At 43.5% G+C, this 26,670-nt stretch overlaps 1 protein-coding gene across 1 annotated transcript in view; it reads left to right on the top strand.

Moving 5' to 3' along the window:
• Positions 1–26,670, top strand: part of cemip (cell migration inducing hyaluronidase 1) — a gene marked incomplete at its 5' end in the record, with an annotated part of 138,084 nt that overhangs the window by 20,412 nt on the left and 91,002 nt on the right. Inside the window, 5 exons of the mRNA XM_079217571.1 lie at positions 145–215; positions 296–391; positions 2,111–2,232; positions 15,534–15,681; positions 16,322–16,513. Coding sequence (XP_079073697.1) covers positions 145–215; positions 296–391; positions 2,111–2,232; positions 15,534–15,681; positions 16,322–16,513 — 629 coding nt within the window. The remainder of the gene's footprint in view (positions 1–144; positions 216–295; positions 392–2,110; positions 2,233–15,533; positions 15,682–16,321; positions 16,514–26,670) is intronic.

The raw sequence follows: 26,670 nt of genomic DNA, 5'->3' as shown, positions 1-26,670 counted from the left end.
CTGCATCGATGTGTTTTCCAATTTTGGCTTAATATCAAACAATTTTTTCCTCCATTCTCTGCCCTTCCTCGTCTCACCTCTCCTTTCCAATATGTCACCTGTTCTCTTCCCCTGCCTCATCTCTCCTCTCTTTTTCCTTTACAGGCATCCCTGGACCTTTATAGTAACAAAAGGGCATGCATCTTCTGCAGTGGAGGGTCATGCTGTCTATCAAGGTAAGAATCAATGGTTCTTCAATGTTTGTAGTAAAAATGCACACATGTTGGAAGTGATCTGTGTGTTTGTGTGTTGACAGGGACGAAGGCCTCCTCAGAGGCCCGGAGCTCTCGTGTTTTTCAGTCGACTTATGGGGAACGTTTCACAATTACCACCAGTAGTCAATGGGTGCAAGGTAACGCTTCTCGCACGCACACACGCACACACGCACACACACACACACACACACACACATTTCAAGGTTATGTCGTATAACATATAGGTGTCCTCCCTTTGATGAAATGAGTAGGTTGTGACTCACAGTGCCGGAGGTACATTGCTCATGTGCCTGTTTTTCAGGCGCAAATGTGACACATGCTGTATTCATCACACAGTGTGCCATCCTCATTACATGTGAATTTGAAGGAGGATTGTAAAAAGTATTATCAACACTTGTGTAGTTTGCTTTTATGGCCTGAAAGCAATGAATGATGATCCTCATTTGAAGCTCCTATGGTGCACCGAACCAGCAGTATTTTAGGAAAAGATTAATATTCAGGAAACATTTGTTGTATTTCACAGAAACCCTTTAATCTCTTAACTTGATCTAAATAATGAAGCTCCTGGTTCAAACTATAAAGTGTATTCAATTTAATTATTTCCATGATATAGATAATACTAGACTAGAAAATATTATGTGAAATGGTCGTCACACGATCCTAACGACAGGGTGTATCAGACACCGCCCTGCAGAGAGCACAAAAAACAGCCATCAAATAGAGTTTAAGTTAAGTAGTGACCTCTAATGTGATCCACTTGCCGGCAACGTTATTTTAACCAGTGAAAGTATTATTAATCACATTTTTTTCTTAATAAAATATTGTCCTTGAAAAAATCTTTAATTCCTTTTAAGTCTCTCCAAACAGGTACTGGGGCTTTCAAAAACAGCTTTGGTTGGCAGGTTCTCCTTTAATACTCGAAAGCAGTTTGATACATCCGATAACAAGGCGGCAACCTGCAGATCTGAAAAGTGAAGCCAATGCATGATGTTCATTTTGTAAATTATGGTCCCATTGAGTCAAATATAAGATAAAGCAGAGTATGCTTCACTTACTTAGCTCCACCCTCTTGTGTCACTTCTGGTAGCAAAAAAACAAGATGGTAACAGCCCAAACGCGAAACTTGCTTTAAATGGCAGTCCACAAACCATTGGGTCACAACACTTTTGCTGTGTTTCGGGCCATTTAAAACCAAAGGGTTCTTCAAGACTGGAACTTCAGACTCTTTCAGCGTGTTTGGGCGTGTGAGGTTGTGATTCAACTGCAGGATCTCAGTTACTTCAAAGAAACATGCAGACGCAGGAAAACTCCTTGTTCCATCATCTCACTTGGGCTATTTAAATTCTTCCTGCGCTGTAATTGATCAGCTTTAGTGATATCATCACCCAATCATTTTCTCATCAATACGTCTGCCTCATACCCAGCCGTCTGGTATGCTGCAGTTATTAACCCTTTCTTTATCACCAATTTTAAGCTAATTCCAATTAGATGTGTCTTATATCCATCCCATCTGATAGCAGCTACTTTAATGAAACTACCAGACTCCAGCATGCAAACATGGACACATGTACGCATGCACACAAGACTGTGAGACCTGCACTCATAACTCTCATGCAGCCTGACACACTTACTGTGTGTGTGTGTGTGTGTGTGTGTGTGTGTGTGTGTGTGTGTGTGTGTTTGTGTTTGCAGCCCTGCAAAGTATTTTGTTTTTTGATGTACGATGTATCACAAAAATGTTTTCTAAACCATGATGGTTTACTGAACCTAACTAAGTAGCTTTGTTACGTTTCTTATTTCAGCTTACTGTATGTGTGTGTGTGTGTGTGTGTGTGACCAACATGTGTGTTTCACAGAGGCAGAGTGGACAGAATGGTTTGACAGGGACGATGAGAGGGGATCGGGAGACTGGGAGAAAGTTTCTGACCTACACGAGGCTTACCCAGACAGACTGTGTAGCAGTCCACTCGATATCCAGGTAAGTTTTTTTCTTAAATCATCAAACACACATACATGCATGAGTGCATATTCACACACACACACACACACACACCTTGGAAATTAAACATTAAGCCACACCAAGCCACAGAAATGAGAGCTGCTTATAGTGGCAACCAGGTGATTATCATATTCTTCTGAAGCAACATGAGAAGTAATGTTTTTAAGTCACATGCCTGTGGCTTTCTGAGGTCTTAAAATGTAAACATCAGCTGGCTGTAGTCTTATGCCGTGTTCACACGCGGCGCGAAATTTCGCTCTGCGTCCACCGCGGAACTTTACTCGCGTGAGTAAAACGAGGGTGTTCACACCAAACGCAAAAAATCGCGGCGCGAAGGGGGCGTGGCTTAGCTCTGTTGCTTGCCTCTGTGAGAGACAAGCGACGAAGCTTTCATTTCCGCTATCGACCATGGAATAAATAACCACTTTACATGTAATCTGGTCGCGCCGCAAATTCGCGCCGCGTCCGGTGTGAACACGGCATTACGTCCCAGTATTGTTCACAGAGCCAGGTCTGATTGCCAGGTCGTCAAATACCATTGCTTTGTCACGGCCCTCTGCGTCCGATACGACACACAAGGCAGCGTGTTAGTGTCTGAATGAGACGCACCTGGGCTCTGTTTCTCGTACCTGGCTCAAGAAAGTCGAGCAAATGTCCTATTATCCAGCTTAAATTAGCGGGATGATTGACGTCAGGCTAACTCGGTTTCTCCATGGAAGATCCGTGCTGAAACGGTCTCGTTAATTCTAACCAGACGTCAGTCATCTGGATGCGCGTTCCCGCTCTTCTTCAGAATGGATAATAATGGAGCACTGACACCACGATGTTCTAACAGTACAATGGCAAATAAACTCAGAGGAATTTTTTTTTGTTCTCTCCGCTGAGTGTTAATTCAATGAATCCAGTGACAACGGAAGATGTTTAAAGCTTTACTTGAAGCCAACAACAACGGTTACATGACATCTGTTCCTCTAGAACCAAACTGAACTTGCGCATGCGCACTAAAAAAAAACATAGTGACAAAAAAACAAACATTTGTTTTTCTAAAACCTTAAACAGATAAACATAGGTTTCAACTATAAACTTTAATGAATAGAGTTTGAGGGTAGGCTTTTTGTGATTAGCTCGTTTAGCCTTTAACACTCTGGGGTCTGTGGTCATTTTCTCGACTTGACATCATTTTTAAATTTCCCTTTTTAAAGTCACTTGCATATGATACATACATGTGTTGTATATAAAAAATTACAGAACAATCTCAGCTATCTATATAATGAGGCACTATTGTCCCAAGGCACAAGTGTAAAGAGAAAATATGACTAAAGCTGAAACATTTTACTCATATTACTGGTATAGCGGTTTTGGTGATGGAAATTGGTTTAACAAAGGTCTCAGGTTCACAAAAGCAGTGGAATATATGAATAAAATGGTAGACCCATGTAAATAAATGTCAAAAAACAAATGTATTATTATATGGTGGGGATGATGAGCTGTGGCTGGCTTTGAGGCCTGCTATGTGATGTGTTGGCAGGCAGACGGACAGGGAGACGATGCAGCTGCATGTTGCATGTTGTCCTCTGGACCCTCACAGCTCTGAATCCACGCTGTACAATACATTAATACAAGTCAGGATGAGTTCACTGAAATAAAGTTAACGGTGATAGAGACAACAGTTGATTACCCACCGTTCATAGCTGTAGTCAGCTATCTCCGTTAGCTCTCGTTAGCTCGCGCCGTGTTAGCAGCACCTAACGTGACATAAACACTACTGTAGTAACGATTAACGGAGATCCAACGCTGCTAGGCTTACTAAGTTCACTGTACGAAAGTTAACGGTGATAGAGACAACAGTTGATTATGCACCGTTCAGTCGTAGACACGGAAGATACATCCAACACGGCGCATTCTAGTGACGTGCTAAAGCTACAAAGCTATCGTCAACAAACAAATGTTCGTTACGGTCTTACAAACGCAAAATGGAGGTCCAACACTACTTGTCGTACTAAGTTCACTGTAAGAAAGTTAACGGTGATAGGGACAACAATTGATTACTCCGGCTAGCTCCTTGTTAGCGAATCCTTCAGGCACTGAAGCTGCGCCGTCAGTCCCCTCCTATATAGCTTTGCTCAGGACTCTTGTGTTGTGTTGTGGAGAATGTTTCTGAACCTCCCTACCTCCCACCTCCACGTGGATGAAGTCATCCACGTCACAAGCAAGGAGTCCCATCATGTTGCAGGAGTTGCTTGGAGTTGGGATTAGAACTGTGTTATGTTATCAACAACACATAGCCCAGTCTGCCAATAACTACTGTCTAATCCTGCTTTTAATTACACGAGGGATATGATGTTATTCAGATCCATTACTCAGGTTACTGGTCGTCTGTGCAGTATCTGAATCTCCCCAACAAATGAGAGTCTCGTCACTTCAGTACTACGGTGCAAGTATTGTCCATCGTTAGATTTTATCATCCAATATACTTTCTTTTTTTTCAGTAAAACCTGAAGCATTCTATCTGTAAACTCACATCTACACATAGCAACTCAAATGTTGAGCTCCAGCTGCTCTTGAGTCCAGTTTTTTTGGGAGTAGCTCTGTCTAGTATCCAGTCAGTGCCGAGCCAACCTGCCATTACTGTGCTGCTGGGACATGACATGGCAGCAGCCAGTGAATATGGATCCAGCCTGGCACCATAGAGCAGCAGCTGTTAGCCTTCCATGAAGATGAACATTTGTGCCAGGTCTGCCCAATCGCCTCCAACACCCAATTATTACCATACAAAATAGCTACTGTAGGCTGCAGCAGCACCTTTTCATGGCTGCTTGGTAACAATATAACTTCATCATAATAATTAGCTCCCTTACAATCTTTCCTTTAAGCTCTCTTTTTTCAGCAGTTTAATAAATAATATTGTTGGTATAAAATTATCTCTAGAAATGTTCTAATCTTCATGTCCAATTTATTTAGTTTCTGTCTTTTACTATGTAGTATGTTGCTGCAATTGTTGCGTTAATTAAGATCTGCCATGTCCTCCCTTGGTTACCTGTGTCATCATGTTTCTGCTGTGTTTCTGCTGTTCCTTTGTTTGCAGTGTACATGTTTGTCTCTGTGAGATCTCTACTTTAGGTAGCTAAGAATTGTTTATTCTAATGTGTTTCATATTGTGGTTATGATTTGTTTGATTATCAGACCATCCTAAGGAAACGTGAAGAGGCTCAGTGCCTGAGGTGGACCGTTGGCACCTTCCTGTAGTTAGGAGTTGTATTCTAAGGGTAAACACTAAAGGTCACTGAAGTTCAAGAGATCAGTTGTATTGCTCTTTGTTCAAAGAAAGGAAAGGTAAAAAACAGGAAAGTCTTGTCAGTAGGCCATCTGATATTTGTGAATTTCCATGGTTTATGTTCCAATGTACAGTATATTTCAATGACATTTACTTGAGACTTGCAATACACACTCACAGTACAGCCTCCAATTAGCTAGCAGTAGCAGTAGTAGTAGTAGTGATGATTGCTAGCTGGTTCCAGCACACAATTAGCAGGGGAAAACAACAGTGTGTTTAAAATACCTTCTTTATGCAAAAGAAGAGATCAAACAGATACTAGAAACACATTTACAATAGCCACTGTGATTTACAATGCAACAACAACACCACAACATTACATTTAGCTGACGCTTTTATCCAAAGCGACTTACATTTTTGCTCTATAGACCGTGGACACAGCAACGGGGAGCAATTCGGGGTCTTGCTCAAAGACACAGCGACATGGACTAGCGGAACCGCAGTCCATCCTCTGATTAAAAGACGGGCATTCTAACCACTGAGCAACAGTCGCCCTACAACAGTTGTTATCTTCAGCTTTCACAGATTCACTTATACAGTGCAGAGATAAGAGAGCTGATTTTAATGAATGAGCATCATACTGGCATAGATTTTTTCAGTACTTTGTTCACTTTTTGTGAAACTAATTACATATATATATGAAACAGTGTTTTACAATCCCTGGATGAGGGGCAATCAATCCCAATGAGTGCAGCCACTAAGCATGTTTGATTTTCATCCTTACCACTGTACACTGTGTTTGAACAGTCAGAAAAGCAGTTCACAGGACATCATCCAAAAGGGGTTGGAGATTTGCTCTCAGTAAAACAATTCAATATAATCAACATACTCTCATTGTATAAAAATAGAATCTGTTTTCCATAGAACAGTACAGAAAGTGGGTTTAATCCTGAAACCTTGTCAGAAGATTGAAATAACGTATTTGAATGCTGCACCAATGTGTTGAAATTACTGAGCTTTCTGTCACAATGTCGGGAAAAAATCTTGTCTATAACCCTATCACTGAAGCTCTTTATGAAATTCCTGCTGTTTGACAAATACCAATGTCTGTTGCAAAAGCACATCATTTGTCCTGAAATCAAGTGGCCAGACATCTCTCTGTCTCTCTCTCTCTCTCAAGCTGTTTAGCAAGAGTATTGACACAACATTTGGAAAATATCCTTTAATCTTGAGGAATGCTGTCACCTACATTAGTGTCGAGTCAAACGTGTAGACTTTCTAGCAGAAATAAGATAAATAGAAAGTAAAACATAAAATAGGAACGGACAGGTGGGTCGTAAGCAAAGTAATTGAAAACGGAACCGGAAATAACCACGGGGCGCACTTAAGAGGGGAGGAGCAAACGCCGCAAGCAAAAAAAAAGAGAGAGTACAAAGCAGATGATCTGCGGCAATAACGGGGCATCGACAAGTCCGGAGAGGCAGCCGGTAAGAGGCAAATTCTGAACGCTGACTGACTGACTTTCACTTTCACCGCCAGTGTGGGAGCGTCAGCGACGTCATGGGGCTCCGCAGCGCGCTCACTCACTTGTGCAGGGGTGAATTGGTTGGGACAGATATCGTTGGGGTTAAATGGGGAGTTTGTCTTAGGTTGATTGTCTGGTGTCTCGTTATATTGTTTGCAATGTACATGTTGGTGGAAGCACAGCTGGGGATCTGTAGGTGGTGAAGGTAGGTTTTGTGCACGGGTGCAAATTGGAAAGATTTCTTTGCTGGCATATTTGAAATGGGGGTTTTCTGTTTTCCCTCCAAAGGTTTTTCACCTCTTTCGTTGCCGTATGGCGCGAATGAAAATGACTGCAGTGGCTTGATTCCAGAATAAAAGGAGAAAGAAAAAAGGAAGAAGTTTGTCGTCATTCTGAGTGAAACCCGTTTAAATCCGGGTAGATGCACCAATCCCTATCAAGTGGGGAGGCGGATAGGTCCAAAGCCATAACTTGACAGTGAAAAACCGCGGACCAAAAACAGGAAAGTCTGGAAAACCAGGAAAAGGAAATCTGGGAGCTTTGAGCTGGAACAGCAGAAGAAATAAACTGGAATCCTGGCAAAAGAAGACAATCAAGTGGAACGATAAAGCATTGAAGTAGTACTTACCTTCTCAACTGGAGTCAACGACGGAGCGGATTCAAGTATGATGGATCAAGCTATGGAGAAATCAGTTGAGCAACTCAAGGTCGAGCGAACTACAGCGAAAAGATTATTTACACGTCTGGTCAACAGCATTACCAGGACCTACAAAGACATGTCTGAAAAGGAGCTCAGAGACAGTTTCAATAATGTCATAAAAGAGGCTGAGAAAGTCATGGGCGCAAATGAAGATGTGGAGACTGCATCCATTGCGGAACTGGAGTCGGAGCTGGAGGCTGGTGAAGATGCTGTGTTAACTAAACAGCAGCAAGCCGACATAGCAAAGACTTGCAACGAGTGTGATGGGAAGCTAAAGGAGGTCAAAAGTCTGATTCAGGAGGCACTTTGGGATAACTTCGGGGATGTTGAATTGTCAACATCATTGCAGGCAGCAGAGGAAGTGGGTGACCGTGCTGCTGATGCGCGGCCCGATGGTAGCCAGGAGGCATACGACTTCATGCTCGACCACCTGCAACGACTGGTAAGGACTGCAAAGGAGGTGTACAGTCGGTGGAAACGATGGATCCCACCAAGTGTGCAAAAGGACTTTCAGAGCCGCGTGAAGAGGCTGGAGCTCCTCCTTCCCAAGCTGATTTCCAGGAAGGCTGACTACATACAGGATAGGAAAGAGGAGGAGGGGGAAAGACCACTTGGGCCCACGCCGGCCACCATCAGACTGAAACCTATAGCCCTGCCAAAGTTCACTGGGAATAAACGTGACTTCCACAGGTGGAAAAAGGACTGGGAAGCGCTCCAGAAGCAAGGTGAGCCGACCGGTTCAAGAGAAGTGAGAAAGTTTCAACTACTGGACAGTCTTGACGATAAAATCGCAAGAGACCTTCGCCTGACCAGCTATAACACGGCAGGTGACATTTTCCGTGTCCTAGAGAACCGCTATGGCAATAAAATTGCTATTGCTATTGACATAGTGGAGGAGTTGCAGAGAATGCCAGCTGCCAGAAGTCATCAGCCACGGAAAATTGTGGAATTAATCCAAGCTGTGGAGAAGGCACTTCAAGATTTGAGCGACCTTGGGGACACAGGTGCGATCAAAAATCCGCTGGTGACGAAATCAATAGAAAGTAAACTTCCAGAAATTCTGAAGAAGGAATGGCTTGTCTATGTCGCTGACAGGAGAAACGCAGTGGCAGCAGAGAATCGTTTTGACAGTCTCTTGGCATTCCTCAAAGGGCAAGAGAGCATATATGAGCAGCTCGAGCAGCTAAGAGAGGAGGAGCCAAGTAGGAAAGAGACCAGAACCGAGCCAAGATATGCCAGAACCAAGTCTACCAAATCAGAAGATGACCATTTTGGGTGTGTAGTCTGTGGTGATGGAAAGCACAAGAAAAAACTCTACTTTTGCAACCAGTTTCGTGCGCTAAAGCTAACGGAGAAGAAGGCTGCAGTGAGAAAGTTGGGAGCATGCAGGAGGTGCCTTGAAGTACATGAGGACGCTTCATGCTGCAAAACTGACTTTCTATGTAAAAATCAAGTCTGCAGAGAGGAGCAAGCTCCTGGGCATCATTTCTATCTGTGCCCAAATGCTGCAGCGAGAAAAAGCATCGGAGAGAACGAGCACAGATTCGGCCCGGAGAGGGAAAAAACCAGGAGGAAACATACAAAAGAGCAAGAGGAGTTCTTCAACAAGCTTTCCCCGGAATTGGCAAAGCAATGTCGGGATGTGTTCTCCAACACTGCGTCAAGAGCTTTCAGTACTAGGAAGGATACACCAAGCCTTCTTGTGGAAAGTGGACCGCAAGAGCTACCAGTGCTTATGATGCTCCTCGAGGTCACAGCAAATGCTGGACAAAAGATCGGGACATTAATTGATTTGGCTTCGGACACAAATTATATAACCCACAAGACAGCAAGCGAACTGAACCTCAGGAGTGAGGAAATTACACTTGTCGTCCATGGAGTTGGAGGGATGACAGTTCGTGTGGAGACGAAGCGTTACCTTCTAAGGATCCGAGTGAAGACTCCCAAGGGCACTCTCAAACCCCATCAATTGCTTTGTTATGGACTAGACAGCATAGCAAATGTCCACAAAAATGTGACACCAGAACAGCTGCACAAGTTTTTCCCAGGGATTCCACTGGATGAACTTGTGAGACCCAAAGAGGTACATTTGCTCATAAGCCACAGAGAAGGACAATTGGCTCCTCAAAGAGTCAAAGCTGTTGGAGACCTCGTACTGTGGGACGGACCTCTTGGAAAGACGGTTGGCGGAACGCATCCTGACCTCTATGCGGGGGTTGCCGCTGCGGGAAATGCCAGCCAGGCGGCAAAGAGATGACTCTTGCTGAGGAGAGGGAGGTCGAAATAATGAAGGAAGGCCTAACCTATGTCAAAGGCGATAGCCACAGCGAAGAACCACATTGGCACTCCAGGTATCCTTGGTTAGAGGATCCAGCCTCTCTGCCTGACAACAAAAGGACAGTCGAGGCTACATTTCTGAGAACAGAAAAGCAGCTAGCCAAGGAACCGGAATGGAAGGTTGCCTATACGGCTCAAGTTCATGACATGGTTGAGCGAGGGGCGGCAATCAAATTGTCTAAGGAGGCAATAAACAACTGGAAAGGACCAGTATGGTATGTGAGTCACCTTATTGCTCCTAACCCACACTCTGTCATGACCCCAGTGAGACTTGTGTGGAACAGCAGCCAGAAGTGCAGAGGTGTGAGCCTGAATGACCTACTGATGAAAGGTCCAGACGTCCTCAACCAGATTCGCGCTGTCCTGCTCAGATTCAGGTGTGGAGTACATGCTGCCCTGGGTGATATAAAAAAGATGTACAACTCTGTTTGGTTGGAGGATCGAGAAGTACACCTGCATAGATTCCTCTGGCGAGACTCAGAAGATGAAGAGCTGGCGGAATATGCAATCACAAGAGTAAACATTGGAGACAAGCCAGCGGGGTGCATCGCACAGCTGGCAATGCGTGAGACTGCAAACCTCGCACCTTTCATCCACCTCAACGTGGAGCGGCAGGTGCTCGAGGAGGACAGCTACGTCGATGACATTCTCACATCCCACAATGACCTTGACAAGCTTAAAACCATCACAGCAAATGTGAAGCATATCCTGCTAGCTGGAGGGTTCAAGCTCAAGCCTTGGGTCTTTTCTGGGCAAAGTGGGAGGACTGGTTGGAAGGATGAGCCGGAGAAGGCCAAGACGAAGACGTTGGTCCTGCCAAACCAAAGGAGTGATGATGACAATAAGGCGCTCGGCCTGGGCTACATGGTAGAAGAGGACAAGCTCCATGTCATGACCGCAATCAATTTCTCGAAGAGAAAGAAAAAGATGAGAAGCGGCCACGACCTTCACCAAGAACAGGTCAGAGATCAGATGCCAAATCCCCTTACGCGGAGAGAACTGCTCAGCCAAGTTTCAGGTCTGTATGACCCAGTCGGCCTGGTAACTCCTGCTAAGCAAAAAGGAGCTATACTTGTGCGAAGGGCGTTCCAAGAGGCGAAGAATGGAAAATGTCCAATCAAAGACACATGGGACATAGCACTCTCAGAGGACCTCAGGGAAGACGCGATTAGGCTCTTCGAAGAATACATTCAACTTGGCAAAGTCATGTTCACCAGAGCACTAACGCCTCCATGCTATGTTGATAAACCCTGGGCAATCACATTCTCAGATGGAAGCGAGCATACGTATGGAGCAGTGATGTATCTAAGATGGAACTCGAACCAAGGCCCAATGGCTACGCTGGTGGAGTCCAAAGCAAAATTAACTCCCTTGGACTGTAAAGGTGATGCTGTGAAAGCAGAGATTTGTGGAGCAGTGTTTGCCTCGCGGCTGAAGAAGTACTTTGAGCTGCACAGCCGAATCCAGATTGGAAAGTGGTACCATCTCCTCGATAGCCAAACAGTTCTTGGTGCAGTACAACGAGAAAGCTACGGCTATCAGACTTTCTTTGCGAATAGTATTGGGGAAATTCAGGACGGGACAGGGATTCAAGACTGGTGGTGGATCCCTGGGCATCAAAACATCGCTGACATAATAACCAGAGGGGCCAGCCCTCAAGACTTGGATGAGGACTCAGAGTGGCAAAATGGGCCAGAGTTTCTGAAGTTACCAGTCAGTGAGTGGCCAATCAAATCGGCCAAAGAACTAGCGAGCGCTGCCAGAGAAAGCGTCAACAAGTTGCAAAAGAAGGCATTTGCTGCTGTGACGAGAGCCAAGGCAAAGGAAGCTGAGTCAGACCAACACCAAGCAGTAACTGAACGAAGAAGACCACCTGCAGGATCAGCCATCCTAGGCCTTGTGGATGCCAATCAGTTCAGTAGCTTGACTAAACTGGTCAAAACAATTGCATGGATCTGGAGAGCAGCAAAAAAGTTCATTGGACGAAATAAAGCCGCAAAGAGCTCAAAGTGGGAGGCAGTTTCTTCGAGAGGAGTTGTCTCGGTAAAGGAACGAGAAGATGCCCTGAGAGACATCTTTCTTGCGGCGCAAGAAGGCACAACCTTCCCAAGCACCACGACAGACAGACTAGTAGTCTATAAAGAGGAACACTCCGGGCTTTTAGTTTGCGGTGGCCGAGTGCAAATCTTCAAAGAAGATCAAGTAGGAGTCCCTATCTTACCCTATAACACATGGGTGTCCACACTGCTTGCTCGGGAGGCCCACCAAGAGAGTCATGATGGAGTGGCTGGAACCCTGCTCAAGATGAGAGGGAGGGCATGGGTCATACGAGGCCGAAGGATTGCCCAAAAGGTTGTTGATGGCTGCATAATCTGCAAAAAGGCAAAGGCAAGGAAATGTCAACAAGTAATGGGTGACTTGCCGCCGGAACGAACAGAACCTGCTGCGCCATTCAAGTTCACGACCATAGACCTCTTCGGACCGTACCAAGTCAAAGATGACGTGAAGAAGAGAGTGAGACTAAAGGTCTGGGGTGTGGTCTTCTGCTGCATGGCCAGTAGAGCTATCCACACAGAGTTGGTAAACACACTATCAACAGAAGGGTTCCTGATGGCCTACCAAAGGTTCACGGCGATCAGGGGGCATCCAAGGAAGATCTGGACAGATCCAGGCACCAATTTCATTGGAGCTAAACAAGTCTTGGAGGAGCTTTACAGATTTCTGGATGGCTTGAACAAACCAGCCTTGCAGGAGAACGCAGCAAAAAATGGGACTGAGTGGATGTGGAAAATCCACCCAGCCGATTCTCCACACAGAAATGGTGCTGCAGAAGCTGCTGTACGCATCGTAAAGAGAGCACTCCAGATTCTTGGAAAGGGGTCGGAGCTCACATACAGTGAGTTCCAGACAACTCTTCACATCGCAGCCAACCTGGCAAATGAGCGCCCAATTGACGCCAGAGTACAGAGCCGGGAAGACTGTATCCAGTACATCACACCCAACACGCTCCTTCTTGGGCGGGCATCTCAAACTGGGGATGTCCAAACATTTGACTTTGCTAGCTACCCCTACAAGAGACTAAGAGCAATGCAGTCAGAGGTGACCAAGTTCTGGAAGCATTGGAGCCAACTTGCTGGTCCCAACTTATTCGTGCGGAGCAAGTGGCATACTACAGAAAGAAATGTTGCTGTTGGGGACGTTGTCTGGCTAAGTGACCAAAATGCGCTAAGAGGGCAGTTCAAGCTTGGAAGGGTCATCAGTACGAATCCAGACAGTAAAGGCATCGTGAGGGACGTCAATGTCAGAATCTTCCCAAGCTACAATGTTCCTGTGACGAGACCAACAAGGGAAGCAAGAGCAAGTCATCCGACCGTGAGCAAGCAGAACGGGAAGATCCAGGCTACCATCCTTCACAGAGACATCAGGCGGTTGGTTGTCTTACTACCTGCTGAAGAACAGGACAACATCTCCGGAAGATGAGAGCTGAACTGGAGCAACAAAGTTTGCCTTTTTAAAGTTGGCGATCTTCACAGTGGTTCCATGGGAAGATCGAGTGGGAGGTGTCGAGTCAAACGTGTAGACTTTCTAGCAGAAATAAGATAAATAGAAAGTAAAACATAAAATAGGAACGGACAGGTGGGTCGTAAGCAAAGTAATTGAAAACGGAACCGGAAATAACCACGGGGCGCACTTAAGAGGGGAGGAGCAAACGCCGCAAGCAAAAAAAAAGAGAGAGTACAAAGCAGATGATCTGCGGCAATAACGGGGCATCGACAAGTCCGGAGAGGCAGCCGGTAAGAGGCAAATTCTGAACGCTGACTGACTGACTTTCACTTTCACCGCCAGTGTGGGAGCGTCAGCGACGTCATGGGGCTCCGCAGCGCGCTCACTCACTTGTGCAGGGGTGAATTGGTTGGGACAGATATCGTTGGGGTTAAATGGGGAGTTTGTCTTAGGTTGATTGTCTGGTGTCTCGTTATATTGTTTGCAATGTACATGTTGGTGGAAGCACAGCTGGGGATCTGTAGGTGGTGAAGGTAGGTTTTGTGCACGGGTGCAAATTGGAAAGATTTCTTTGCTGGCATATTTGAAATGGGGGTTTTCTGTTTTCCCTCCAAAGGTTTTTCACCTCTTTCGTTGCCGTATGGCGCGAATGAAAATGACTGCAGTGGCTTGATTCCAGAATAAAAGGAGAAAGAAAAAAGGAAGAAGTTTGTCGTCATTCTGAGTGAAACCCGTTTAAATCCGGGTAGATGCACCAATCCCTATCAAGTGGGGAGGCGGATAGGTCCAAAGCCATAACTTGACAATTAGTCTGGCGCAAAATGTAAAAACAATGTTTTGGTGTTTTTGGAAATAGTACCCTCCATTAAAACCTTTAAAGCCCCGAATGGACCTATATAGGTCCTTTTTTTAAATTTTAATAAAACTGTGTAAAACATTACAATAATCATGAACAAATACATTGATGCTAAACATCAAATTAAACAAAAGAACCTGGGCTACAATAATTAGTCAGCCATTTCAACACAACTAAAACACCAACTAAAATAATTATTAAAATAAAATAGTTATAATTTTGTCACAAGTCAGCCCACTCTGCATGTTTCCGGAACTAGCAGCCCGTAGCTTGGTGCTATCAGAAAAAGACAAATAGCAAAAAGCAAGACAATTCCACACAGATTCCAAATCTACTCACAAAATCCCTCTGCTGCAAAGCATCACTGAGATATGAACCAAAGAACACAGCAACAGAAATCGCTGAGTCAGCACATTTTGAAATATTTTTTTTTTGTTGTTGAAAAAATGCATTTCCCCCAGTAAATCCACACTGATACAAGTTTATTTAACACCATAAGTCATATGAAAGTGAAATACAAGGTTTGCTACATGAAAAAATTCAAATGTCACAGATGCGCAAAAATATACGCAAATGTGCCGAAATGCACATTTTGGAAACCTCGCCTGAATTCTCTCTGTACTTTACCCAATCTGACTTTGTTCTGCTTCACTTTTTCAAGTGAAAACAGTGCAGAGAGACTGTTCACATATTGTGCTATAATGTGGGAGAGCCTCAGGGCTTCTTCTTCTTCTTCTTCTTCTTCTTCTTCTTCTTCTTCTTCTTCTTCTTCTTAGTGAAGCATCATTTCAAAGAGATAATCATCCTGAAAGTGCTTTTTTCTATAGGCGGACCTGGAACTTCTATTTGTTCTGTGTTTCAATCTTTATTTACTCTTAGCCAGCAACATATGTACTAATATTTACACATCTGACCAAAAGCTCACAAGGGTTGCCTTTATTATAACACCAGAATTATTCAAATAGCCCTTGTGGTTGCAGAGATACACCCTTTTTAGTTTGGGTATGCTATTTCAAGCTAAATCATAAAAAATGCCTTGAGGCTTTAAAGGTTAATAGTTGTCTGTCATTTGTCCCTTATACAGGCTGAAACCCATGATGGCATACCAGCCAACCAGACTGGAGAAGTGATCCACAAGAATGACAAGGACTATGGCTTCGTCTGCCTCAACAAGGACCAGGCTCACGGCCTCTGTCACAACTACAGGGTTCGCTTCCTCTGTGGAAAACTGGGTAGATTCATGAATTCCTGTCAGTGTCTGTGTGTATGTTTGTGGGAACAGTGTGGGATGGAGATCTGGATGATATTTTTTCAATGCTTCTTCAACATGGATCAACGCTAAGACACCTACGTAGAAGTGTTCAGTATTTTTAAGGGGGAAAGGGGATCTTTAGGGGGAGATGTGTGAATAGCTGTCTGTCTATGTGTCAGCCCTGCGATAGTCTGGAGACCTGTCCAGGGTGAACCATGCCTTCACCCATTGTCAGCTGGGATTGGATTGAAATATACAACCTATTGGTGAAAAATGTAGGCTTGCGTAACAGCAGACTAATTGCACATGACCTGCCCTTGTGTTTGTGTCACAAAGTGTGTCACAGAGTGTCATGTTTAATTAACTTTTTCATTTTAGTGCATAAGCAACCATAAAAAGGCTTAAAACATATACAAATGCTTTTAAACCATATTGCTTAGTCTGCCACACAAAAATGTATTAGACATGGACACATGCATTGTGGGCATGGATGGGTTCGACCTTCCCAATGTAGACAAAGTTTGCTGTGTGAGACTGTGTAGGGCTGTGTGAAAATAGCAGTATGTGTGTCAGCTTTGCAGCATTCTTTGAGCTCTAACTTTCACGGTCTACCTCTGTAGTTCGTCCACAGGCCTCCATTTCCATCGATATGTTGTCCAACAGCAGCATCCTGGAGCTGGCCGACCGACCAGAGAACTGGAGGTCCGGGGATCGGGTGGTCGTGGCCAGTACCGACTACTCCATGCACCAGGCTGAAGAGTTCACCCTGTTGCCCTGCCCTACCTGCACTTCCAACCAGGTCAAGATCCAAGGTGAGAGAATAGAAGGGGTGGGGGAAAAAATCGATTCAGCATAGTATCGCGATATTTTGCGTGCCGATATTGTATCGATACACAATCTTTTATTTAATCAATTATAAACTTTTTGGTGCTCGAAAAATAACATCAATTGCTTTTTTAGTCAATTAGATGGTGCTGTGTTGTTTTCTGGTGAGGTCAGCGGAGGTCCCGAATCAGCGTGATGTTAGGAAGTTGGTAAAAACAAACATGGAGGCACCGAAGAAAGAAATTAGAAATGCGCCATCCGTGTTTAAAGCAGACGTCTTGACTTCCTGCCACTCGTAGCGCCGCTGCTGCACAGCTGTTGCTCGACACACGGGACAACATGCGCGACACGGCACTGGTCGAAGACGGTAAAAAAAGCATAAATCAAACTGACTACGGGTCCTCTAGCAGTACTGGAACCTGCATGGAGATAAGCCCCGCCCCCTCTCCGGCGCGTCCAGCTCGAATGAAGTGACTAGACTGTATTAATGACACGACTATGTAGACTGTAATACAAACAGTAATACAAACAGTTCAGTTTGTCAGGTGTAACATCTATGACATGTTGGTCAGTTTGTCTGCTTGACAATCACATTTTGCTGCAATAAAAGTGAGGTCAACAGACTGAAAATGGTATCTTCTTAGATACAATATGTTGACAACGTTTTCCTTTGGGGTCAATTTGCGGTGGAAAAATGGAATAAATCGCAATACTCAATAAATCGCAGTATCGTGATAGTATTGAATCGGGACCCAAGTATCGTGATAAAATGGAATCGTGGGACCGCTGGTGATTCCCACACCTAGAGAATAGTGACCAATATGCTACCATGCAGAGCTGGAAGGAAAGGTTCTGATGTACTTGTTCTATCAAGTAAAGTCTCAGACTAACTAGACGTTCATGAAGTCTGGTCTAGAGTGCTCTTGAACAGCCGGCTACTTTCACTGTGTTGAGCACATGTTCAAGCTGGTTTAGTGGATTTGGAGCTTGTCATGTTAAATGCTGTGAAACAGTGAGGTCAGTTTGTGACAGTGTGGCTCCATGATAACCTAGCTCTGACAGCTTCCCAGAGTTGCAGTGGGGAGTGGGGCTTACCCAAGTGTCAATAAGAAGTCCTGTAAAAATAATAAATATATGCGTTGATCCCTGGCGTTTCTTTCACCCTAATGCTAAAGATTTCTCCTATTACTCCACTGTTCATCAGGTTTATTCCCGCATTGATCACTTTTTTATTGACAAGGCCCTTCTTTCTTTTGTTAACTCTGTACAATACTCCGCCATCGTCATTTCTGACCATGCACCTCACATCTTAGCCCTCTGTCTCCCCTCTAGTTCGCACAGACACCAAGGAGGATGGAGACTTAACTCAGGCTTACTAGCCAACACAGATATTTGTGACTTTGTGTCGACAAATATAGATTTTTTCTTAGAAACAAACAGGTCTGATCAGGTATCCCCATCACTCTTATGGGAAACACTAAAAGCATTTATTCGTGGGGGTATCCTATCTTTCAGTGCACATATAACTAAAAACAGGAGATTAAAACAGCAGGAACTTTTAGACTCAATGCTGGACATTGACAGACAACAGGCCTTGACAATTAACCCAGATTTAACAACCAACCGTCTGCAATTACAAACCAAATTTGATTTACTAGCAACAGTGAAGGCAGAATATCTACTAAAACGTACAAGGGCGACTTACTATGAGCATGGGGATAAGGCCGGCCGCCTTCTAGCTTCACAACTTAGACATCAATATGCCTCCCGTTTTATACCACAAATCTCTGATTCATCTCATACTCTGACTACCGACCCATCAAAAATAAACTCAGAGTTTGCTTCCCTCTATTCTACGCTCTACAAATCACAACCCCCTCTTGACACATCTGTTATGGTATTTCTCAAATGCAGAGTAGCAAGAGCCCTGGCCCAGATGGTTATCCAGTGGAATTTTACAAAAAATTCTCAACACAACTTGCTCCTATACTATTAGAAGTCAATAATGATTCTCTAGAAAGGGGTGTTTTGCCCCCAACACTCAACCAAGCGTTGATTTCTCTTATATTAAAGAAGGACAAGGACCCTAATTTATGTGGTAGCTATAGGCCTATAAGCTTATTGAACAATGATGTAAAGCTGTTGGCAAAAGTGCTGTCACGCAGACTTGAGACTTGTCTTCCAAGTATAGTTTCAGAAGACCAATCAGGTTTTATCCTTGGCCGTCAACTGTCATCTAGTGTGCGTAGACTTTTGAGTGTGGTTCTATGTCCCTCTGCTTCTCCAACCCCAGAGATGGTGATTTCTTTAGATGCAGAGAAGGCGTTTGACCGCGTTGAGTGGCAGTATCTGTTTACGGTACTACACAAATTTGGTTTTGGCTCCAAACTCATCTCCTGGATTCGCCTATTATACTCTGCACCTGTAGCTAGCGTTAAAACTAACTCTGAAATTTCTTCTCCCTTCTCTCTCACACGTGGCACACGTCAGGGATGCCCCCTGTCACCTTCACTATTTGCATTGGCCATTGAACCCCTGTCCATAGCCCTTAAAGGCTCTTTAGCATTCTCAGGTATAGTCAGAGGAGGCATGGAGCACAGAGTGTCATTGTATGCGGATGACCTATTGCTATATGTGCAAGATCCTGTGAACTGCGTTGATGAAATAGTGAATCTGCTGAAGATGTTTGGTACTTTTTCAGGGTACAAACTGAATATTGCTAAGAGTCTCTGTTTCCCAATTAATCAACCAGCCAAATTCATTACCCCAGGGACTTTGCCATTTCACTTTTCCCCCAACGGTTTTAAGTATCTAGGTGTCAATATTTCCCACTCTCTCAAGTCCCTGCATAAAGATAATTTCATAAAGCTGACTGAAAATATCAAATCAGACCTTCTAAGATGGCACAAATTACCCCTTTCACTTGTTGGCCGAATTGAAACCATCAAAATGAACGTGTTACCTCGAATCTTATTTCTTTTTCAGACCCTCCCTCTTTTTCTTCCCAAATCATTTTTAAGTCATTGGACACCGTTATACTGTCTTTCATTTGGGCTGGCAAGATCCCAAGAATTCAGAAAAGAAATTTAGAAAGACCCAAAGTAACAGAGTTTTGCCTTACATTCAAATGGACCGCTAACATTCAAATGCTGAAAAAATGGTGCCATCGCCCAAATATTGTCTGGTGTGTCTTGGAAGCTAACTCTTGTACTTCCACCTTACTCTCTGCACTACTCTTTGCACCCCTCCCAATACACTAATAATCCTGTTGTTCTCTCCTCACTAAAAATTTGGAAACAGTTCAGGTACCATTATGGGCTAAAATCTCCCTCTGCCCTGACTCCCATATGCAATAATCACCTGTTTCTACCGTCAAGCATAGACAAAACCTTTGCCCACTGGAAAAATATGGGCTTTGTCTCTTTTAATGACCTTTATGTAGGTGGGACCTTCGGAAACTTTACTGACCTAGCCACAAAATTTGGTATTTCTAATTTGGGTCTTTTCAGATATTTTCAGTTGCGCAATTTTGCCAAAACACAATTCACTTCATTCCCTGTTTTGCCTGAAAAAACTTTGTTAGAAGACATCATGTCCTCCCCAGATTCACAAAACAGTATCTCTTCAATCCATGGTCTTCTCTCATCTCAAATTCCTCCTCTTGTAGGGCTGATGAATATTTGGGAAAAGGAACTAGGTGTTACACTAGATGAATTCTGGTGGAGTGATGTTTTGCTCAGAATTAATACTACTTGTAATTGTGCACATATGCATCTCATCCAATTCAAGGTTGTCTTCAGAATTCACTACACAAGGGCCAGGCTGAAAAAGCTGTTTCCTGAAACAGATGAACTCTGTATTAGATGCTCTCAATCTCCAGCAGACCACACACACACTTTTTTCTCCTGCCCTAAACTACACTCTTTCTGGACATCCTTTTTTGATACCCTCTGTTGTCTTTAATATTCATATATCTCCATGCCCTTTGCTTGCTATATTTGGTGTGTCTCCTGTTGTGGGAAGGTTTACTAGTCGTCAGGCTGATGTTATTGCATTTGCTGCTCTGATAGCCAAGCGTCAGATACTGCTACATTGGAAGAACCCAAAGCCGCCTAGCACATACTCCTGGTATGAAGAGGTAATGCCATTTTTACACCTTGAAAAAATCAAACATACTGTCAGAGGATTTTTGAAGAAATTTCATAAAACCTGGGACCCTTTCCTTTCTTATGTAAATAACCAGCCCTCTGCCAACAGCTTACCCCCCGCCCCCCCTCCCCTTTTCATTTGTTTGCTTGTTGTTTTTGTTTTGTTCATTCTATTATTTTGTATAATTTGTTTTATTTTGCTATGTAGTTTTATTTTCCTCTGTCTGCCATTTCCTTTGAATTTGTGGGTTTAAAAAAAAATAAAAAATCCTGTCAAACCCTGTTAACTACAATCACAGCTTGTATCACTTTTTTTCTGAGGTTTGATCAATAAACATATTAAAAAAAAATAATAATAAATATAAATAAATGTGCCTTAGACGAGTACAGTGTGTCAGCGTAGCCCTACCGCTGTAAGGGATGTGAAGAAAAATAAATCCAAAACTCTAACGCACATTCAACGGCATCACCAGATGTGTCGATCACCATTATGAGGAAATATATACTGTATATAGTATTTTCAGTTTGATACATGTAGCCTACCTGGAACCTCTTGGAAACATGTTTGTTCAGTGTTCATATATATATATATATATATATATATATATATATATATATATATATATATATATATATATATATATATATATATATATATATATATACATACACACACACACACACACACACACACACACACACACACACACTAGCTAGATACTGTAGAGATAGCTGTCACCATCAGTCACCACAGGTGTCGGCAATTCAACAAGAATTGAAATCTTAAGTATTACATTGTTTAATAATAACTGGGTTTATTACTACCTGAGATTTCTTTTCGGATTTATTGAATACAGGTATTAGGTATTTATTGAAAACAGTGAGTGACTGTGTTTCTCCTTTAGATAGCCTATAGTGATTTGGAATGAAATCCCTCTTTAGCTGTGGCATTTATGTCTGCCCAAACAGATTAAAATCACACACTGAAACCAACTTTATTGCTCGGAACTCTTCTGTGTGTGTGTGTGTGTGTGTGTGTGTGTGTGTGTGTGTGTGTGTGTGTGTGTGTGTGTGTGTGTGTGTGTGCGCGGTTTAGACAGCCTAGAGCAGTGTGTGGGAGTCAGTGGAAGGTGTTTGGTCTGATTTAGGGCGAAGGGAAAGTCTCAGCCTGCATCCTGGAGCACTCTGTGTTCCTGACTGAGTCCATTCACTTTGACACACATATACTGACACGCATGCTAGTATGAACACATACACTTATTTTCTTTCTTTCTTACTGCATTACGCTCACACTCAGAAGTTCTGCAAGCCAGCCTTGTTAGTACTCACTGGTCTCTCCTGTATGATTCAAATGGCCTTTGTCTATGTCTCTGAGAAAAATCCTCCTTGCACGCAGCAGCTAAAAGTCAGAAAAAACGTGACATGACGTGTCCTCTCATAGCTGTCGATTCTGTCCACCAAAAAAGAAAAGTTTCTGTTTCTACTGTGGATTTAGGACTCCACCCCCTGCCACTTGCTCTCTATTTTTCTGAGGCTCTCTGACATCAGCGGGTATTTGGCCATCCAGAGCATAATTCCTATTTTGGGAGCCCGAGGCCAGAGCTCCTGTCAGGCTCCTCCTGACTAATCTGTTTCATTAATTCCTGCATGCGTGCCACTCTGGAGCACCATTTTTGAGCAAGCCATGATAATCAAGTCTAAGAAACCAATCCTCAAGCTTGAGTAATTACATGATGACCCCTCTCAAAACTCAAAAGCCCCATTCCCATCAAAACGTAATAGATACATTACATGGTCAAAAGTATGTGGGTACCCACACATTACAGTCATAAGATATGATGTAATATATGTGATTGCGACACCATGGCCATTACTGGGCTTTTAGAACAGCCCGCTGACTCCAGGCTTTCCACCACTTGTTGAACCTGCCTGCAGGTATTTGCACCCATTCAGACAAGAGAGCATCAGGGAGGTCCACAGCCAGTTGCATACCTGCAAACTTGTCACTGTAGTGGCATTTGTCCCGTAAACCAAATAAATAAATATAAATTAAAGAAAATAAACCAATATCAAAAGCCACTGATGCACCGTAGGTTATGTTATTGACGCAGCCAAAATAATGCAGGGTCCAATGCGGGAGTCGGGGAGTTGATTGCTGTTTATTGTAACTTAAAATAATCAAGTAAACAAATAAACAAACTAAAACCTACGTAAACGACGATAAATAAACAATACCACTTGTGAACAAAAATAACTTATATTGTTAGTAAATAGCTCCTAGATTCCAGCCCCTAATTGTGCATGCAATCACAATTATTTATAATCTTAAACGGAACTATTCCTGCAACATGTATTCTACTAACAAACTAAATTAGGAATATTATATGTGCGGCATGCATTAACCTAAAGTGAATCTTGTTGATGAACCTGTAACAGAAAAACAGAGAGAAAATAGAGGTAGAGAAAGATAGAGAAAGCATTAGTCCATGATGCCAAACTGCTGCTTCCAATAGCAGACAGAGCTTGGTCACCGGCCTCTCCAGAATGTTCTTGTTTGAAGCCGCACAGAGCGCACCAGACCCTTCGCATCTGGTCTTGCATCCACAACTTTTCCCATCATCCAAGACCCTCTTGGAGCTGTGGCGTCCGCAACAAGGACCATGTCTCCAGGAGTGAGGCTTCTTCTTGGCCTTGACCATTTGTGTCTTTCTTGAGCTTTGTCAGGCACCACTCTCTCCTCAGGCAAGTCTGCCATCTTCTGTTCACCAAGTCCTCCTTTGCTACAAACAACACAGTCAGATATGACTTTCCTGGCAGCAGAGTTTGCATTAATGATCCAGTACTTTTGCTGTAACCTGGACAACATGTGATTTCTTCCTGCATGTCCCAGCTGATGATAGATATGGCTCAAAATCAGCTTGGATACATGCAGGTCTTTGGGCAAAATGACTCGGTGCTTGGAATCTGCTGGCAATGCTGCTTTACTCAACCGACCACTAACTCTGAGGATTTCATCTTCCATGACTGGGTCCAGTTTGTACAGTGGACTTTCTTTGTGGACGTTTTTAAAGCTACCTTTGAGTGAGGCAATTTCAGCTGTGAACTTGTGTCTTTGTACATGTTGAATGATTGACTTTTCTTGAATCTTCTTCTTTCTTGAATTGTCTTTTCTGAGGCCTCCAGAAGCACAACACTCCTGTCTCCTTTGTCCTAGTAACATGAGGATTTCTTTGACCTTCAGACACCAAGACATCCTTATGAGTTCCTCAAGCCAATTAGACCACTGCTCAGAGAAGGAGTGGGGAATAGCATCATCCCATCCCAAGTTTCTCTTACAAAGCTCTTGCAGCAACAATTTTGCTGGCATACTGAATGGGGATAGAAACCCCAAAGGGTCATAAAGTGAGCTGTCCACTGACAAGATTCCTCTTCTGGTCTGTGGCTGTTCTCGTAATGAGGTCCTGAACTTGAGCGTGTCAGGTTCAATGTTCCACTGTAGTCCTAGTACTTGCTCCATGGGCAGTTGGTCTGTATCCAGATCCAGTTCCAGTTCCACCAGTTCTTTCGGTCTTTTGTCTTCTGCGATGGACAGCAGCACTGTGCGGCTGTTACTGATCCATCCGGAAAGATGGAATCCTCCTTTATGACAAAGAGCATTCAAGTCCTTGATCATTTGCAGTGCCTCCTCCTCTGAAGCCATGGATTTCAGGCAGTCATCAACATAAAATTTATTTTTGACTGGACTTATCACTTCTGGAGAGAAGTTTTGAACATTATCATCTGCAGTTCTCCTCAAAGCATAATTTGCACAACTTGGTGAGGATACAGCTCCAAACAGGTGTACTTTCATCCGATACTCCAGTGGAGACTCTGCAGTGTCACCGTCAGGCCACCAGAGAAAGCGAAGAAAGTTGATGTGCTCATCTGAGACATGAACTTGATGAAACATGGCTTGAATGTCAGCCATTACTGCAATGAGCTCTTGCCTAAATCGAATGAGGACTCCGATAAGAGTGTTGGTAAGATCAGGGCCCTGCAAGAGCTGGCAGTTCAGTGATGTTCCTTCGTAAGTTGCTCCACAATCAAAAACAACTCTGTTTGCCTTTTCTGGGATGATAGACTCCATGATGAGGGATATACCACATCCTTTCATCACTTTGGTCTCGTTGATCAGCAGTTATCATCTCAGCATATCCTTGAGTTATCATGTTGTTATCATGTTTTGTTCATTTTCCTTTTCAGGCTCCTTAGGCGCTGTTCTGCAACACAGCGATTGTTAGGCAAGACAGAATTTTCCTGTCGGAAAGGTAAGTCCATACAGTAATGGCCTCCAGTTAATACTTTTGTATTGCTCTGAACATTCATGAACTTGATATCTTCTCTGGACATTTCGATCTGCTCGTCTGATGCTCTCTCATCGAAGTCATGGTTATACTGTTTAACCAGCATGTCGTGCAGATGTTCCACAGAGATTCGGTTGGCTGTTACAGCAGGGCAGCCACTCTTACTCCTACTGCTTCCGCCACAAAGTGGACCACTGATGACCCAACCAACTCTCGTTCTGACCGCATAGGGTCCATCATCCTGGCTGTTTATCAGCTCCCAAGACTCCATCACTTTTGAAGCATCAGTTCCAATTAGTAGCTCAACCTCTGCATCAATGTCATGGAGCTTAACATCCTTCAGATAGGACCACTGATCAAGATCCTTCTGTAGTGGGACATTGAGTGTAGAAACAGCCATAGTCTTTTGAGTTAAAACCTCAGGTAACTCAATGAAACCATTTGTACTCATGCCAGACACTTCAAGACCTGACATAATATGTGTGTTTACAATCTTCTTTTGACCCATTGTTCTCAACAGGATACTTGTCTTTTTACCCCTCAAGTTCAATTTTCTTGCCAAGTTCTCAGTACAGAATGTGCCTGAACTCCCTGGATCCAAAAAAGCATACGTTTGCACCGTTTGGTTGTCCCTCTGGTTCTTGACTTTGACTGCAACAATAGAAAAGATGGCATTATGTTCACAACCAGCTCCAATATGGCCACAGGTCTGAGACATGGAAGTTGAAACACTTGGACGAATTACAGACTGTTGGGCTTGTTGTAAGGTTGTTCCTTTATCCTGCCGTTCTATATGAAGGACTCCTGGGTGCTTTTGGTGACACACATCGCAATCCAAGCGACTCTTGCAGTCTTTGCTGATGTGACCTACTTTTAGGCAACCAAAACAAATACCCCATTCCTTGATAAAATGTATCTTATCACGATGTCCTTTCATTTTAAATTGTGAGCATTTATCCAACGAGTGATAACTGTGTAAACAAAACAGACAGTTGTGATTGGAGGAAGACTTGTTCCTTTCTTCTGTCCCGAGTGCGGAATGCATCTTTAACTGCAGTAACATTGGTGGCAAAGCTACTTCCCCTTTTCCTTTGTGTCAAGTGACTGATGTTGGAAACCTTCAAGTTGGAGGGTTGTGAATCCTGAATGTTTCCAAAAAGTGGATCTGAGGCAATTCTGACCTGCTTTTCAATGAAGGCAACAAGATAATTAAACATTGCTCTCCGGCCATTTCGGTCCTGTAGATCACAAGCAACACTTCTCCACCTTTCCCTTAACTTATAAGGAAGTTTCAAAATGATGCTCCTCATATTGGATGGTAGGTCCAGTTCTTTAATATGCATCATTTGCTCTGTTAGATTTGAGCATCCTCGAAGAAACCGAGAGAATGATTGTAATGCTTTAAGATCTTCACTATTAACAGGTGTCCAGCTGAGAATCTTTTCCATATAGGCAGATGCAATTTTGTACTCGTTTCCAAAGTGCTCTGCTAGAAGACTTTTGGCTCTGTGGTATCCTCGCTCTGCAGGTAAATGTTGACAACTGCACACCAGGTCTCTTGGCTGCCCCCTGGTCTATTGTTCGAGAAAGTGCAACCAGTCACTCCAATTAGCAGTTTTCCCCTCCACTCCATTTTCAAAGGCTCTGATGAAA

This window comes from Taurulus bubalis, assembly GCF_910589615.1.
Source record: "Taurulus bubalis genome assembly, chromosome: 4".
NCBI classification, from domain to species: Eukaryota; Metazoa; Chordata; class Actinopteri; order Perciformes; family Cottidae; genus Taurulus; species Taurulus bubalis.
Note: the sequence above shows the minus strand (reverse complement) of the source record. Positions and strands in the feature narration are given on the sequence as shown.